We start from the raw sequence: 16,967 nt of genomic DNA on the forward strand, positions 1-16,967 counted from the left end.
CTATGAGGCTAAAGCTGTGGCAGGGCTCCGCATGGCTGCGGTGGAGGTCCAAGGTGAGGGGGAGCCAGGCAGCCAGGCCCTGATTGTCCCGAGCAGCCAGCAGCAGCTGCTGAGGGGCAAACTGCAGGTCCACTTCCAGAGGGACACCATGCAGCTCAAGTCCATCCAAGGCCACCCAGGACCCTAGAGTCACAGGAGGGCCATCTATGAACGTCAGCTCCAGGGAGAGGGACTCTGCTGCCCCATCCTCTGGATCCAGAAAGGTCCTTGATGGTATTGTGTAGTGGAAAGGGAAGCCGACTGTGGCTTCCAGAAGTGGGATGGACTGCAACACTTTGGGAGGGAGATTGGAGGGCCCTGGAATAACATCAGTACATATTTAGAAAGACCGTTACATCATGCCAAAGTTCATACAGAGAGGAAGTTATGCATGAGAAATGTGATGTGAAAGTTAGTAGTACACTAACCTGAGGAGGCAGCTGAAGGAGACATGGGTGCAGAAGATGCTCTAAGTACTCCAGTTGGAGCAAGGCCCAAAGACACCTCTCGCATCTCAACTGGACCTGATGAGACGCTTGAAGTTGTGTCATACTCTCTCCAGCCGGTGCTGAGAATCAGTATGGAGGTCAAAGGGCAGTAACCTGTGATTGGACACACTGTGATTGCTCTGCCCATGCTTGTGATACCTTGAGTCCTGGGCAGTGATTGGTGCATTGATGACACAGCTGACCTGTTTGTGGCACTGAGGACAGATGCTGGAATGCTGGAGGTTTGTGTGGTTACTGAGATGCTGGGTAGACTTTGGGAAGAGTGAAGGGATGAGAACGATGTAGCAGTTACAAGCTGATTGGTCTTGGAGGGAAACTGCAAAGAGACGTATTCAGAATTTTTATCTGTTATGGCAGCTGTTTGTGGACGATCCTTGTGTGACTCTGAGGAAAACTGCCTTGAGGTGTCAGTTTGGATGTAAACTGGATCAGAGTAGTGGTCTCTTATCTCTAAATCACTGAACTTTGATGGGAGCGGAGTCTGTTCTTTCTCTGCACTCTGTGACATGAAATCTAGAGAATCGGTGGGAAAAGTCTGAGTGGAGTTACCCAGCGTGTTCTCCTGGGCTATGGACTGGATATACTGAGGGTAAGAGGGATCCAGACTCTGCAACAGAGGGAGGGAGGATTCTGTGTATAGTCTTTGAACAGCAGACAGTTCTATTGGCCAGAGCTGGCCGTGAGCTGTTGTCCCCAGGATCTCTACAGTTGCCTGTGGAATACTATATGAACTGTCAAAGTTGGATTCAAAGTCAGCCGTTGTTGGCGTCATCATGAATAACACTGAATCTACGTATAATTCCGTCCTTGGTACTGAGGTTATTTCAGAGTACAGTTCACTTGTGGCTGGAGCAGCTAATGGTATTTGAGTCAAGGAAGGCTCCAGAGTCATGTTGCTCTCCATTTGCCAGGATTGCTTAGCTGATATTGGTGATAGGAGAGGTACCTGTGATGGTGAGGCTATGGATTGTGCACCAGTATGCTGTGTCTTTTGGCTGAGGTCAATTGTCTGCGATCCTGGCCTGTCACCCAGTGGTCCTGCAGTTATCTGAACACTGTGGGTTTTAGGTCTATGGTCAACTGCTAAGACAGTCACAAGCTGACCGCTGTGAGTCAAAGGCACTCGGGGCAGGTCCTCGTACAGATAAAGAGGTGAGGAAACGTATGTTGTTACAGGAGTTTTGTCAAAGGCTAACTGCCTACCATTTACTCTACTGAATGTTGATGTTAATCGGTTTAGGTCAACCTGTTGAGGCGTGCTTACTAATCTCCCATTTTCAGATTGTGAAACTGTGGCCATTGACCTCTCTAGATTGAATGGCAACGATGTGGTATGTGATATGGTCTTCTCCAGTTCTAACTTTAAGAACATGGCCAATGAAGGTAAGTTTGGTGTGAGTGTTGAACCCTCCAAAGGTGATGCAGACTTGGTCCTTGATTTCTCAAGAGAAGAGAGCATAAATGTTTGCCTCTGCTGTTCTGTAAGTGAAGACATGGTCAGAGACCTCTCGTGTATAAACTGTAGAGATTTGGTCGCTGGTTGCGTCAGCTTAGAGCCAAGCCAGATGGAGAGGTGACTCTTTGTCAGATCCTGGCCTGGGACAGTCAGGAGTTGATGGAGATGAGGAGTGGATGTGTCGGACAAGTGAGTTTCAGGCTCTTTCATAGTCTCTGTGATGCCCGTGTTGTTCCCTAGGAAAAATGTATAGAGATGCAGGTCCTTTCAATTATCTATTTTTGTGTCCGTCTTTAAATGTCCTTCAACATGACATAGCAAACAAAAAGTACATTCCCCGACTTACTCCCCTCCCTCTGCCCTTTTTACCTTCTGATTGGATGGGATAGATAGGAGTTTCTACATACGCACACTTGTCCAAATCCTCTCAGATCGTAAAGGGCAAGTCAATGAGGAGGGTTGGAGAGTAAGTAAGTCACAGATGGAAGAATAAGACTTACCAAACAAGTCTAGGCTATACTTTGACTGCCCGCCTTCCAAAGTAGAGGTGGGTAGAAGAGCTGGGCCAGTATCCTCAGCTAGCCTTGATGCAGTCAGGGATCCATGGCCCTTTGAAAGGGGGCATGGAGATTGAGGAGTGCCCTTTGATTGTTTAGTGATGTTGTCCAGTAACCCTGTAGAGAGAATGCTTTCAAGTCTAGGGGTCTCTGATACTAATGAAGGGTAAATACTGTGGAGGCGAAGGGTTTCCAATAATATTGGAGCAGGCCAAGGGGTCTCAAGTAACGTCATAGAGTAGATACTTTGGGACGCCGATATACTTTTCATAGACAAAATAATGGAGGACTGTTTTGACACTCCCACAGCACTAAGCAAAGACAAGTGAGAAGCTGGAACAACGGCGCTCAAGTGGGAGTATGTATAAATGGGGTCAGTCCTCTCTGGATGCTCCAGGTTTATTGAAGTAAGCACAGAGTCTGGTCCCACTAGTTTCCCCATAGTGGTCCTCTTCACCATAGTCTTCTGTGCAGATTGGCTTAGCTGTGCTCTTGTGTCTCCAGGTGGGTCTAATGTTAGCTGGGAGGGCTCCATTATAGATGTACGTCTACTGTGCTCTTTTGTCCATGGTGGTGCAGTTTGGACTAGTGTCAGTGGTAGATATCTTTGACTGATGGTGCTCTGGCCTACCAGGTTTATGGTTGGTGTACTTTGTGAAGTCGATGGGTTCATTGTTCTTCCACTAGAATCATACACTGACAACAAAGTTGGGCTCCTGCTTATAAAGGCTAAATAGACAGTGTTGTGAAGAGCTGAGGCAAATGTTGTTACGCTATGGGTGTGTGTGTCCATGGAAACGTGTCTGTGTTCTCTGAATGGGAATGTGTATGTTTGCTGTGTTGGAAAACATTTAGTTGAAGATGTCGCGATTAGCTGTGAGTGGATTGATTCTCTGGACGTACTAACAGTTGATACCATCTCAGTTTTGGTGGCCGTGTGAAATGTATGCCTCTTCAGTGATTGTGTTAAACACTCTGGGGGGAGTAGGGTTGGTTTGAGAGGCATGGACAACAAATTGTCTCTCGTGCCAGATGGTGGTGATTGCAAAACACCCTCACAAGCAACAGATGATGTTAGAGGGTAACTTGAGGCCTGTGTTAGTTCTAGGTTTGGGGCCCCAGTGTGTCTCTCCAGGATGCCTGTGGGGTATGACATCATCAAACTAGTAGAAGGCTCTGGAGCAGGTATGTGTGAAAGCTTCAGTCTGACTGACTCTGGCACCTGTGTTGGTGGTGGGAGAACTACAGTTGGGGTGGCTGTATGATGCAGAGGTTGCAGGCCCCTCCTGATCCTAGGAAGCAACCCCTTGCAGAGAACCCTCCACCCTAGTATGGGGACTCCCAACATGGTGGTCAGCCGACCTGAGGCAGTGCTATGCTCCAAAATCCGGGCTAAGTCTGATAACTGCTCCCCCACCCCACAACCGACCGGCCACAAGAGCTCGGCAGCCTGCCCTCTTCCCAAGGTCCCTTGCCCCTTTCCCTGGGTAGTGTCAGCAGTCTGGGGATCCTGCCTGCACACCCTGGTTTTCTCTCTCTGCAGTGCAATGGGGCCCCTCAACGAGAGGAGGTGGACGGAGCCAGGAGCCATTCGCAGATAGTCAGCCATTGTGCTGGTCAGCTGTACACGTTGGTCTGCGTCCAAACTGCCAGGGTCCACCTGAAGCATTAGATCAGCCCAGATGACATTCTCCCCCACAGGGCAGACGAGACCGGCCCTGTCAGACACACCACCAACCAGGATTAGGGTCAAAGGTATTATTCAATTCGGTCAGTTTATAAAGTGAATTTAAATACCTACATTTCCTAAATTGGAAATTAACAAATTCATAAATTGAACAGATCAACTTTATTTAAAGCTGGAATCCTTAAATGCAATTTATTTACATATAAATTAATTATATATACACCTATTGAATCTTGAAGAATATAACTTATAAGTGCCTAATGAGCTTAGTTCAACTGTCATACCTCATCAGAACTCAAAATACAAACATGTTTTACTCCGTTTGTAAACAATATAAATGTAAACAAAGTCTGAATAGCCTTAAAACATGGTTTAAACTCTCATTTTTATATAATGGATGGTCATTCCTTGCATCCTATAGCTCTGTCTATGAATTTGAGAGTGGTTACATTTCTCCAGGCCCATCCCTCAGCTTTTTACCGAAACACAGGCGGGGTGACCAAATTTATTTTTACATTTAATCAATCAATACATACAATGTAGATGATGAATATAAAATGATCAATGTCCTCTTACTTTATGTGTGCAGAGAGTAGGCTCCCCTCTCCCACTGTTCCATTAAGGACATGAAGATGAAAGTAGGTAATGGATACACAGTGGCCTGCGACGGACACTTTAAGAGGGTACTGCCCACAATCTTCCCTCAGAGCCAAGCCAAATAGCTTGCCAGTCTTCTCGGTGAACGCCAACCACCTTGGTATTGTATCATCATTGGCCAAAGAGACCTGAAGGAGTGGATGAACTTTCATTTAGTAACCCTTTTCCTCCATGAGTTACTTAATTATTCTGCCAGGCCTATATGGCCATATTCCATTGTAGTTGTGTAGTCCAGAACTCCCCAGCCAAATGAGTAAACAATGTCCCCACTTGCGTGTTTGAAACAAGCATTCGGTACCAAGCTATTGATATATCAGCCTCTAGTTGACATTATTAATGGCCTTGGATTTAAATGGCAACTTTCAGTACAGTCAGCTCACCTGATAGTGCTGTAAAGGTCCCCGGGTGGCTGGCAGGGGGAGTGGAAAGTAGAAAGCTGTCCCAGCTTGGACTGTGCAGTTTGGGAGGCCCTGCTGCTGTCCCACTGGAGGACAAGAGTGTGGTTTCACCAAGCCCTGGGACTTTGACACACATCCCAGCAGCATCAAGATACAGAGGAGAGGGGAAAAAAGTTCCAAAAGCATGGACTCCACTTCCTCTGTACCTTCGTATCCAATAAGGAACAACACCCGTTGCGCCAGGTATCCGCTTGGAGGGTGAACACACCGTATCATGTCCCTTGGTCTCCCCTCTCACATTTCCCCCAGTCATCCAAACCGACAAATAAACACATATTCCAATTGAACTTGTGCGAGGATCCTCAGGCTTATGAATACATCTGGTCCAGAAGAATGCAGTAATCAAGGTCCAGGAGAGCAGTGGAATGTTCCTAGCAGGAAGCACCAGTTGAACATGATCCTTCAAGCCATCCTCCGCATTGATGTCATACCATGTCATACCACCTTATGTGTCCAATTACTAGGCTGCCTGGTTACTAGGAAACCAGAAATGCTACCATGCAGGGACCCTCCAAAGGCTTCTATGACACATTCAAGGTTGGCTGAACACAATGCTCTCTATAGTTGTACATATTCAGGATTCCACTTTACTATCATATAGAAAATAATATAAAATAGCCTTACACTATAACTGTAACTCAAGTTATGTAGTCTATGTATATGAAATGCACCTGTCAGCTCATTTATGTAGACAAAACACTAACAACATGCACAAGATACAGCCACCTCAAAAAGCAGCCCCATCCACCCCTATTCTTCAGCCATGTCCTATTTCACCCCCCTCTTTCAGTTGTGATGGATAGAGAGGGGGATGTTGACAAACCCAGGGGGTGACATCAATGAGAGACTTTTGAAAAAATAAACTATCACTGGGTTTCTCAATGCCGCTAGGCTTTAGTTGCCCTTATTCAGCTCTCCACTGTGAAAGAATGTGGTCAGGACAACAGTGGTCAGTTGTTGCTCAAAGTCTCTCAACATTTCCCTTTTGACTTTTTCTTTACTTATGGAGTTGAGTAACAGAGCATTACTTAGCTTAGATTTTAACTGACCCAGTTTCCCTGCAGTGAAATAATGCTTGGCTTGAGTTGCAAGCTGACCCTTGACAAAGTGACCACCTGGTCCTGCTGGGTTTGGGTTTATGCTGTGAGGTCACACCTGAACTAACTTGTATTGGGGTCCACCATGTCTGAGCAGGGTGTCTGTTCAGATAGCTACCTGGATATGGGCCAGGCAGTTTAATGGTTAACATGAGGAAATTGGCGCACTGGAATCCCAGACCATAATGATTCCTTATAAGGGATGTAACTGATGATGACAGAATACAGCCCAGTGTAGTAGTGCAAAGCTAAAATAAATCAGTAAATCATAAATTCCACTAATATATTTTACACAGTGTGGTCAACACATGGTTTTACTAAAATTGTTTTTGCATTTTAGTCCACATGAGTGTACTGTAATGATCAATTATTAACTTGTTATGTTGACAACACTAATAAACTCCTAGGACTAGAGGGAGGAGTTAGAATATATTCTCAAAGTACATTTGTTTTTTCCTCTGAGAGGATAAAAAAAATGCACATTGAGGTAAGTTTAAACAGTTCCTAGCATCTTATATTTGTTTTGCCATATTGATCGTACTTGGGAGTACACTTTGGTATGTCTCAATGCTGAAACATCAATCAAAGAAGTGTCTACTGAACTTGAAGAGAAATACTACAAAGTATAGAAAATCAATTAAATATGTGATACAGTATCTATTGAATATTGGAACATTAAAATAGGACTACATTTATATTAAAATGTTACACTGTACTTGCATAATTGACTGACATTTAGAAAGAAAATAACATTTTAAGGGTGTACTGTTCTCTTTGATCTGTTTTATGAAAATATTGCAAAAACATATTACAGAATTGTATAAGATCCATTTATTTACATAACAATATGATTGTCTCATAGTTTCCATATATGAAACCACAATGAATTTGAATGCAGAATTGTTTATTTTATTATTTTTCTATTTGACCTTTATTTAACCAGCTAGGCTAGTGGAGAACACCTTTATTTAACCAGCTAGGCTAGTGGAGAACACCTTTATTTAACCAGCTAGGCTAGTGGAGAACACCTTTATTTAACCAGCTAGGCTAGTGGAGAACAAGTACTCATTTACAACTGTGACCTGGCCAAGATAAAGCAAAGCAGTGCGACACAAACAACACAGTTACACATGGGATAAACAAACATACAGCCAATAATACAATTGAGAGAGTCTATATACAGTGTGTGCAAATGAGGTAGGATAAGGGGGGTGAGGTAATAAATAGGCCATTGTGGCAAAATTATTACAATATGGCAAATTAAACACTGGGGGGATAGATGTGCAGAAGATGAGTGTGCAAGTAGCGGTACTGGGGTGCAAAGGAGCAAAATACATAACAATATGGTGAAGTAGTTGGATGGGCTATTTACAGATTGGCTATGTACAGGTGCTATGTCTGTGAGCTGCTCTGACAGCTGGTGCTTAAAGCTAGTGAGGGAGGTAAGAGTCTCCAGCTTCAGTGATTTTTGCAGTTCGTTCCAGTCATTGACAGCAGAAAACTGGAAGGAAAGGCGGACAAAGGAGGAATTGGCTTTGGGGGTCTAGAGTGCAGTTTGGGTCTAGAGTGTCTCCCCCTTTGAAGAGGGGGATGACCTCGGCAGCTTTCCCAGTGTAAACATACTGTTAGGGTGAACTCCAACCTAATTTGAATGAGAACTTTTTTGTGTGTAGTAATTATAGTGTAATGTTACATTTATGACAAGTCAGAAACTCGGGAACCTCAGTTAAAATAATGTTAGTTATTTGCATAGAGCTTCCTATTGGTTGATTCGGACACTTTCCAAGTGTGAAACTCGGGTATCATCTTTCTACAAGTTTCCAAGTTTGACATTTCTGAGTTTCCTAGTTCTGACATGCAGCATAACTATTTTGTAACTATACCGTGAATATATTACCATTTTCTTATGTGCATGGCCATCCACAAATTTCCATCCACCTATAGTATGTGGTTCCGGTGTAATGCCTTTGCAAAGAGATTTGTTTTGTATGGGATGCGTGCGTGTGTGTGTGATTGTATGTGTGTGTGAGTGAGTGAGTCAGCATGTTAATGGAACCAACTGACTGACTGAATGCAAATCTGCTCTCTTTACTGGTTGCCTTGGTGACTTCTTGGGCTAAAGTGAAGTTGAAGATTTATGGTAAAATCTCTGACCACAAATCCCTCTGAGCTTTACCCTTATTTGGGTTTCACGTTCATTTCTCCCATATGTTTCATGTGGAGAAGACTTTCCTGAGGAGTGGACTCCTTTCTCTGTTGTTCTAAATGCTGGTGTTATGCAAATTAGGTTGGAGTTCACCCTAACAGTACGTTTATACTGGACATTACTTTGAGAAATCAAACAACCGGAAATCAGTCATTTCCAATGGGAGGAAGAGACACAAGGAGACATTGTCAGAGGTTGTCCACTATATGCGACAAAGTGCAGAAGTCATTATTTTTCAAAGGAAGGAAACACCTTCTGTTAACCCTCCTATTATGTTGCGGATCAATTTGACCCCTAAAATACTAGTTAACCTCTCTTTATCTCCATGAAATGAAATACCTTGTCCTCGTTTTGCGTCATGAATCTAACCTCAAAATGTGGACACACTGATGTGTTGTGGAATGTCTGTGTAGATTTTGTATACAAACATGATGTTGTGGGTCATTTTGACCCAGAGGCTTTCATGTGTATAGATATTTCCACGGGTCCAAAATCAACAAGTGTCTGATGTATAAACTCCCTATGCTTCTTTGAGACCTGTTTCAAAGTCACCGAGATCTCTTCCAGCCATTGTAGCCAAAATAATGGGCAACTGGGCATTTTTATACATGACACTAAGCATGATGGGATATGAATTGCTTAATTAACTCAGGAACCACACTTGTGTGGAAGCAACTGCTTTCAATATACTTTGTATCCCTCATTTACTCAAGTGTTTCCTGAATATTGGCAGTTACCCATCATTCTGAGCTTTAGCTTGTTTGATTGCACGAAGCACAGTTGGGGGCCCTCTGGCGTCCTCTGGTCCAGCCAGGACATCTAGGGCAGTCGCATCCCAGTTCTGAACAGTCACCTATATGATAACCCTGTAAGCCAGTGCCAGATGGGAGCACACCAGCATGTAATGATTATAAAAATGCTTAACTCAATCATTCATCCACTTTAATGTTTTGGAATGACACAACGTTTACACAAAGGCTAAACGGTTGGCATTTTTAGATGGATATGTTTATTGATATATGAATGCATAACTCAATTACAGAAGAGTAGATTCTGCCGATTATACTGCATTCAACAGAACACTAAATCACTATATCACCATGGAAATAAATCCAGGTGCTGAACATTTAAACAGTTTCACCAAAACTCCATATAACATTACGTAAACAAACAGATGGAACAGCCTCAATATGTACATAAGCCACTCCACTGGTTTTCATCCTCAACTATTATGCAGAGTGATTTTTAAAAAGGGCAAGTTCACTATTTAACAACTTAATGTTAGATGGTTCATCACCTTGAAAGTAGACTGGGCCAGGAAAACCTGGAATCTATGGTTCAGTTTTCTTTAAGCAGCCACTACAAACTTTAGCTAATTTTAAACACCGCTAACTACAAATCAAAGGGAGTGGTCAATTATGCAATTGTTCTAAACGTAATAGCCAAATCACACAAAATAGCTAGTGGGGGCTCAAGTTAGCTTGTTAGTTTGTAGTGTCTGTTTAAAGAAAACTGAAGCACAGATTACAGTGTCTCCTGGCCCATAGACTACTTAAAGGATGAGGAATCGTCAAGCTGTAAATTACTGAACTTCCCCGTGAACTGGGAAACAAGGCTTTAAAGTGTTGAGGATATGATAAATTAGTTTGGTACTGGGTGTACTTCCTGCATCTCCACTAATGCCACTATTACAAAAGCTCTACCAAAAAAAGCATATTGTAAATATACACTACAACTTTCAATGATTTTTCTTCATGTGATAGTTCAGGTGTGAACTGCGTTTGTAAGTATTCGGGCAACGAAGACATGAATATGGCCTCTCCCCTGAATGAACTAGCAAATGTTTTTTTAAGCAAGTTCTCCGGATAAAACCCCTCCCACATTCATTACAAGTGTAGGGACGCTCTCCCCTATGCCCACGCATGTGGACCACTAAATGGCTCGACTTAAAAAAACGTTTATCACACTCTTTGCATTGGTAAGGTCTCTCCCCAGTGTGAAAGCGCTGGTGTACCTGCAGATCCCCTCCTGATGGAAACGCCTTCCCACACACAGAGCACATGTACGGTCTCTCCCCTGTGTGGAGCCTTATGTGCACAGTGAGATTACCTTTCTGAGTGAAACATTTCCCACAGTAGGAGCAGGAAAAGGGACGATAATTCATATGAGTGCGCATGTGATCCTTGAGGCGACGGTTTGTTACGAAGGACTTTCCACATTGGTGGCAATGGTGAGTTCTCGGAAGCTGCAATCCTTTCTTCTTTGGAAGGTGCGACGATGGCCTCAGATCCGACCTCTTGTGGGCTTCTACGTGGTGCACGAGGCTGGGCAAGTTGCTGAAGGTCATTCCACATTTGTGACAGTCGAGCGTTTGGACGACACTGTGACTTTTTTCGTGGGTGTCCAGTTGATTCGATTCGGGAAAGCTCCTTGCACAGTGACGACACTGGAATGGATATTGTGGTGATGTCTTAAAACTCTTCCCGCTCTGTGGACAGATGGACATGGATTCGTTGTGTGGACACTGGTGTCTCAATTTCTCACGAAGAGAACCAAACTCTCTCCAGCATTTGGGGCAGCTAAAGGCAGTGCCCACACATTGCATCCTCTTATGGTTTGACAGACTTGTAAAGAATTTGAATCTATTCCCGCAGTTGGAGCACTTGTATGGATTATCCCCACAGTGAATTTGCTGGTGTTGGACAAGTTGAGACTGATAATTAAAGCACTTCCCACACTGGGGACACTGGTGGAAAATGTTAATGTGTGATGAACTGGAAGTAGATGGGGCACACTCATTTGAAGCTGAAGACAGGGGAGTCAACACCTGAAACGACACCCCTGCAACTGGGTCTGTGGAAAAATGAATAAAAACATTGACGTTTCCCCTTCCATTGCCCCACAATGGTCAGCTGCGGCTTTCCAAAGGGTAAATGTACTTGACTAAAAGTTTGTGAGGTCTCACCTGTATCACCACCTTGCACGACACTGGTAGGAGAAAGACCAGAACCAGCCCTGTGAAAGGCACAAAACAGACATGCAAATTGATGACCATTACTAAGTCAAGTGGTAAAGTTGTTTGATGCACTGTTTAAAATAACAAAAATGTATAAATTAATTCTCACATACAGGGTCTCAGAATATTCACACCACTTGACTTATTCCACATTTTGTTGTTACAGCCTGAATTTAAAATGGATTAAATAAAAACAATTCTCACCAATCTACACACAATACCCCATAATGACAAAGCGAAAACATGTTTTTAGAAATGTTTGCAAATGTATTAAATGATATACAGAAATAATAAATTTACATAAGTATTCACACCCCTGAGTCAATACTTTGTAGAAGCACCTTTAGCACTGATTACAGCTGTAAGTCAAAACTGTAACTCGGCCACTCCAGAACATTCATGGTCTTCTTGGTAAGCAACTTCAGTGTGGATTTCGTCTTGTGTTTTAGGTTATTGTCCTGCATCTCCCAGTGTCTGGTGGAAAACAGGTTTTCCTCTAGAATGTTGCCTGTGCTTAGCTCTATTCCGTTTACTACATAACGATTACAAGCATACCTATAACATGATGCAGCTACCAGTATGCTTGAAAATATTGAGACCGGTACTGAGTAAGTATTATTTTAGTGCCCTGTATATTTATTTAACCTTTATTTAATTAGGCAAGTCAGTTAAGAACAAATTCTCATTTACAATGACGGCCTACTTGTAAAGCCCCCCCAGCCAAACCCTTCCCTAACCCGGATGACGTTGGGACAATTGTGCGCCGTCCTATAGGACTCCCCCGATCACGGCCGATTGTGATACAGCCCGGGATCGAACCCGGGTCTCTAGTGACGCATCTAGCACTGCGATGCATTGCCTTAGACTGCTGCGCCATTCGGGAGGCCAAGCATGTTTCGCAATATTTGTTATTCTGTACAGGCTTCCTTCTTTTCACTCTGTCAATCAGGTTAGTATTTTGGAGTAACTACAATGTTGTTGATCCATCCCCAGTTTTCTCCTATCACAGCCATTAAACTCTATAACCGTTTTATATTCACCATTGGCCTCATGGTGAAATCCCTGAGCGGTTTTCTTCCTTCTCCAGCAACTGAATGGACGCCTGTATCTTTGTAGTGACTGGGTGTATTGATACACCATCCAAAGTATAATTAGTAACTTCACCATGCTCAAAGGGCTATTCAATGTCTGTCTTTTTATTTATTTATTTGGAACCATCTTTGTGAAGCATTGGAAAACCTCCCTGGTCTTTGTGGTTGAATTTGTGTTTGAAATTCACTGAGGGACTGAACAGATGTATGTGTGGGGTACAGAGATGAGGTAGTCCATTCAACTTCTTATGTGACTTGTTAAGCAAATATTTACTCCTGAACTTATTTAGGCTTGCCATAAAAAAAGGGGTTAAATACTTAATGACTCAAGACTTTTCAGCTTTTCATTTGTAAACATTTGTAACAACATAATTTCACGTCGATATTGTGGGGTATTGTGTGTAGGCCAGTGACAAAACATCTCCATTGAATCCATTTTAAATTCAGGCTGTAACATCTACATTTGGAAAAAGTCAAGGGGTGTGAATACTTTCTGCAGGCACTGTACCTTTTCTGTGCTGACTCGTCCTCTACATCTATGTCATCTTCATTCGCTTCATCACAGGTTTCATCGCAGCCTATAATATCTCTTGTGCTCCCCATTGCCACTAAATGTGCTGTCCTCATAGCCACACCAGTGTCCAGATTGGTACGGTTTAACTGGTCAGGGAAGGCATCGGATTCAATATCTGATTCCTGAGGAATGTCAGAGGAGGAAACTGCAGACAAAAACAAATACGTTAAAAATAAATGTAATATCTGCCAGGCTGTTCTGAATACTTATCTCATATCCATCATTTACATTTTAATCTGTCAAATTGTTTATTATTTGGCTAATCCATCCAAGTTTAAATCCCTTTAAAATAAACAAGAAATGTAAGGAACATGGCAAGAGGAACTTCCTGCACATAAATCAGATTATGATCCTCAGAAGCTGTTGAACCATCAATAAACCTTATCTGACCATGTGGTGCTAAAATGATGTGTAAAAAAAAAAAAGAGAGTAATTTTCTATGAACTTACTGTTTGTGTACAATGTTCTGCATTGTTTGTAATTCTGGAGCAGAAACTGGAGATCTTCTGAGTGAGAGAAAGACTGCAGGCATTCATCTAGGCCAGAGGAGCCAGCACTCAGCAACAATGCAGTCTAGGGAAAAGAGGGACACAAATACAATGCCAAAATAAATTCCAGGCCAACTACAGTTATTCATTTGAATGCCGTTCTCTCAAGACTGTCTCACAAAAGTGATTTCTGCACCTGCTTAAAGTCTGGTAGTGTAAGCAGCTCTTCCAATCTAGTGAGGAAGTCACAGACCAGTTCCTGAAGCGCTTTGTCAAAATCAGGTCTGAATTCCTCAAGGAACACCACCTGGAAAGATGGAGAGTCAGTGAGATAATGCAAAAGGAAAACGGTTAGCCTACTTAATAATTGGTTGGGAGACCCTGCATGATCCTACTTTGGGTGCCAAGTCTTTTCTTCTCTCTTGCCAGGGTCTACTAGTTATGACTTATCATACAACAAAATGCAATTTTTCAAGGACATTATTACTAGCTTCTCCCTGACTGTACCATTGATCCAGTCAAGACATATGGCAGAGACTGCCTTTCCAAACTGCCTCAACTATCTGAGGCGGACTAGACACCATTCACTTTCCATTTTGATTATTAGTTATGCTGGTTTGTTTAGCTTTTGAAGCGTTTCGAGACTCTATTTTGTAATGAGAAGTGCTATATAAGCAAAATAAATTATTATTAAGTTGAGTCAGGCTAAAGAAAATGTTAAAGTAAAACAGGTTCAAGACAAGCTTGACATGAACAGCTACTTACTTGAACGAAGTGTTCACGCTCAACTGGGTCTGTAATCAAGCTTTGGGTGAGCTTGGCAAAGTTAGTTTCAGGTGATTCCATGCCTGCATCATAGGACTGTAAAACAATGTGGAAAACACACTGAAACCGGACGGTCATTTTTAGACTTGGTGTTAAAGGGGGTGACAAATGGAACACAACTGTCCATACCAACTAACTTAAGCTCTTGATTTTAATGTGGCTGAATTATCAGGGTGTTAATTCTCATGTAAGTGTCCAGCAGGGGGAAAAAAAATCTTGGCATTGTACTATGACATTTGATTTACCAACCTGAACCTGTGCAAGTTGAGAAGACTTTATAGAATAAAGGAGGGTTTGGAGGCTGACAGGGTGCTCAGCAGAAAATCGCCCCAAAGTTACCTGCAAGAAAAGTGGTGATGGAGTCTGATACTTTGCATAAAACTATTCTCTGTACTTCACCAATTGAAGCGATCCCGTATGAAAGATTAGACAGAATTTCTTACCCTTGCTCTCAGCCCCAAAATAAGGAGGGTCCTCTGTCTGTCAGTCATAAGTTCTGGGACAGTTTGTGTTACCACGGTTACAAACTCCTCTAATTTTCCATAGTGCTTAATGGCCCTCTGTTGTGATACCTGCCACATAAATGCAGACATCAGTCGTAGAGGTGGAACCAAAAGGCGCAGGGAGGAGAGAGGGATGGGGGAATCTATAATGTGAAAAGCACAGTGTGTTACTGTTAGATGGCTAGCTAAATCAATTACGTTTAGCTATGCATATCTAGCTACCATTATGTCATAATAACATTGTCATAACAATCCCAGCAGACATTAGCCTGCTCCAAATGTGCATGTGGACACTCAATAACATAAAAATAGCTAGCTAGCTAGTCAATAACATATTATAAACTGGGTAGTTTGAACCCTGGAATCTGATTGGCTGACAGCCGTGGTATATCAGACCGTTTACCACAGGTATGACAAAATATGTATTTTTACTGCTCTAATTACGTTGGAAACCAGTTTATGATAGCAATAAAACACGTCGGGGGTTTGTGGTATATTGCCGATATACAACGGCAATGCCTTGTATCCAGGCACTCCGCGTTGCGTCGTGCTGAAAAGCAGCCCTTAGCCGTGGTATATTGGCCATATACCACACCCCTCGGTTTTATTGCTTAAAAATATGGAATGGCACAGCTAGCTAACGTTAGATATTCAAGAGGTTTTGCTAGAAACCGCACAATAGCTAGCTAGATAGACGGCTACTTCATTGACGTCAGGGTCGTTTTCACTCGACACCAAATGCTAGAAAACTGATCGAAACATGGAGCGAAGACCCGAATTTGTCCAATTAGAAACGCTCGTTTACATGTTCCGTTGCAAAACGTTTAGCTACGGTTTGCTATTATACGACCCTGGTCATAGCTAGCTAGCGACCTGGTTATTACGCCCACCTAGGTTAGAAAGCTAGCTAGCAAACACACAATATTGTTTCTATCTTGCAAGTTAACACGAATACCGTATACATACCCATTATGGCCCATGTGCCAATCAATATCTTAGCTACCTTGGCTAGTGAGCGCCGCATGAGACAGTAGAAAGTAAATCTAGCTAGCTAACGTTACCACCATAAGAGGATGTGAAACCTTTGCCACCAAGTACTATTTTAACATCAGTGTCCAAAAAGTCTTCAAAATAAAAGTCATCAATTATGCTAAATGTGTAATATTTAACTATCAAGCTGTTCAATAGATGTATTTATGAACTTGACTATTGCCAATACAATCTGCATTTGAGTTATTACTAACTTTATTTACATGTAACCATTAACTTAATCATTAGTTTATTGAGAGATCTAAGACATCTGTAACAAGGGCATTGTAGACTACCATGAGACATCTACATCATCATGACCATACCATTATAGACCATATCTGTCTAAAATAGTATGCCTACTAATCACTTCCTCATGCTGTGATTGTGAATTGAATAGTCATAATCAATGGCAGCCTAAGATGTGTCCCTATCAAGGAAAACTATGTAAGGGTAGGGCTTACATTTGTTATATACTTACATTTTTTATTATGTGAGCCACTTGAGCTTCATGGGAGTGGAGTCATAATTCTCTGTGACGTGTCAGACCGAGGGACCATAGGGAATTTGGTAATATCTGATAGTTGAAAAGGTATCCACCAATGTGTTTACCTGTGTTGTTCATGATGACTCCATTGCTAATCACTTCGTGCCAATATAGAGCACGACAGTCACACACACTAAACCCTGTTCATATAACTCACTGTACACTATTCAGGAAGTAAATGCTGATTGCACCCACAATTCTATGAAACTGTATGGAAGAGGGTGAATG

At 42.5% G+C, this 16,967-nt stretch overlaps 1 protein-coding gene across 1 annotated transcript; it reads right to left on the reverse strand.

Moving 5' to 3' along the window:
• Window positions 1-9,591: 9,591 nt before the first annotated feature.
• LOC110490525 (oocyte zinc finger protein XlCOF22) lies at window positions 9,592-16,279 on the reverse strand. Its single transcript, XM_021563958.2, has 9 exons — window positions 16,130-16,279; window positions 15,104-15,306; window positions 14,910-14,999; window positions 14,601-14,696; window positions 14,032-14,142; window positions 13,797-13,920; window positions 13,282-13,492; window positions 11,632-11,681; window positions 9,592-11,519 (listed from the first exon to the last, which is right to left on the reverse strand). The coding sequence occupies exons 1-9, from the start codon at window positions 16,185-16,187 to the stop codon at window positions 10,405-10,407; spliced, it is 2,058 nt and encodes a 685-aa protein (XP_021419633.1). The 5' UTR covers window positions 16,188-16,279; the 3' UTR covers window positions 9,592-10,404.
• Between the last annotated feature and the right edge of the window lie 688 nt (window positions 16,280-16,967).

This window comes from Oncorhynchus mykiss, chromosome 15 (genome assembly GCF_013265735.2).
Source record: "Oncorhynchus mykiss isolate Arlee chromosome 15, USDA_OmykA_1.1, whole genome shotgun sequence".
NCBI classification, from domain to species: Eukaryota; Metazoa; Chordata; class Actinopteri; order Salmoniformes; family Salmonidae; genus Oncorhynchus; species Oncorhynchus mykiss.

Coding starts and splice junctions, on each gene's coding strand:
- LOC110490525 (XM_021563958.2), bottom strand. CDS start 16,187: ATGCGGCGCTCACTAGCCAAGGTAGCTAAGATATTGATTGGCACATGG. Junction 14,697..14,909: donor CTCAACTTGCACAGGTTCAG/GTTGGTAAATCA, acceptor ATTGTTTTACAG/TCCTATGATGCAGGCATGGA. Junction 11,682..13,281: donor GACGAGTCAGCACAGAAAAG/GTACAGTGCCTG, acceptor TGCCTTTCACAG/GGCTGGTTCTGGTCTTTCTC.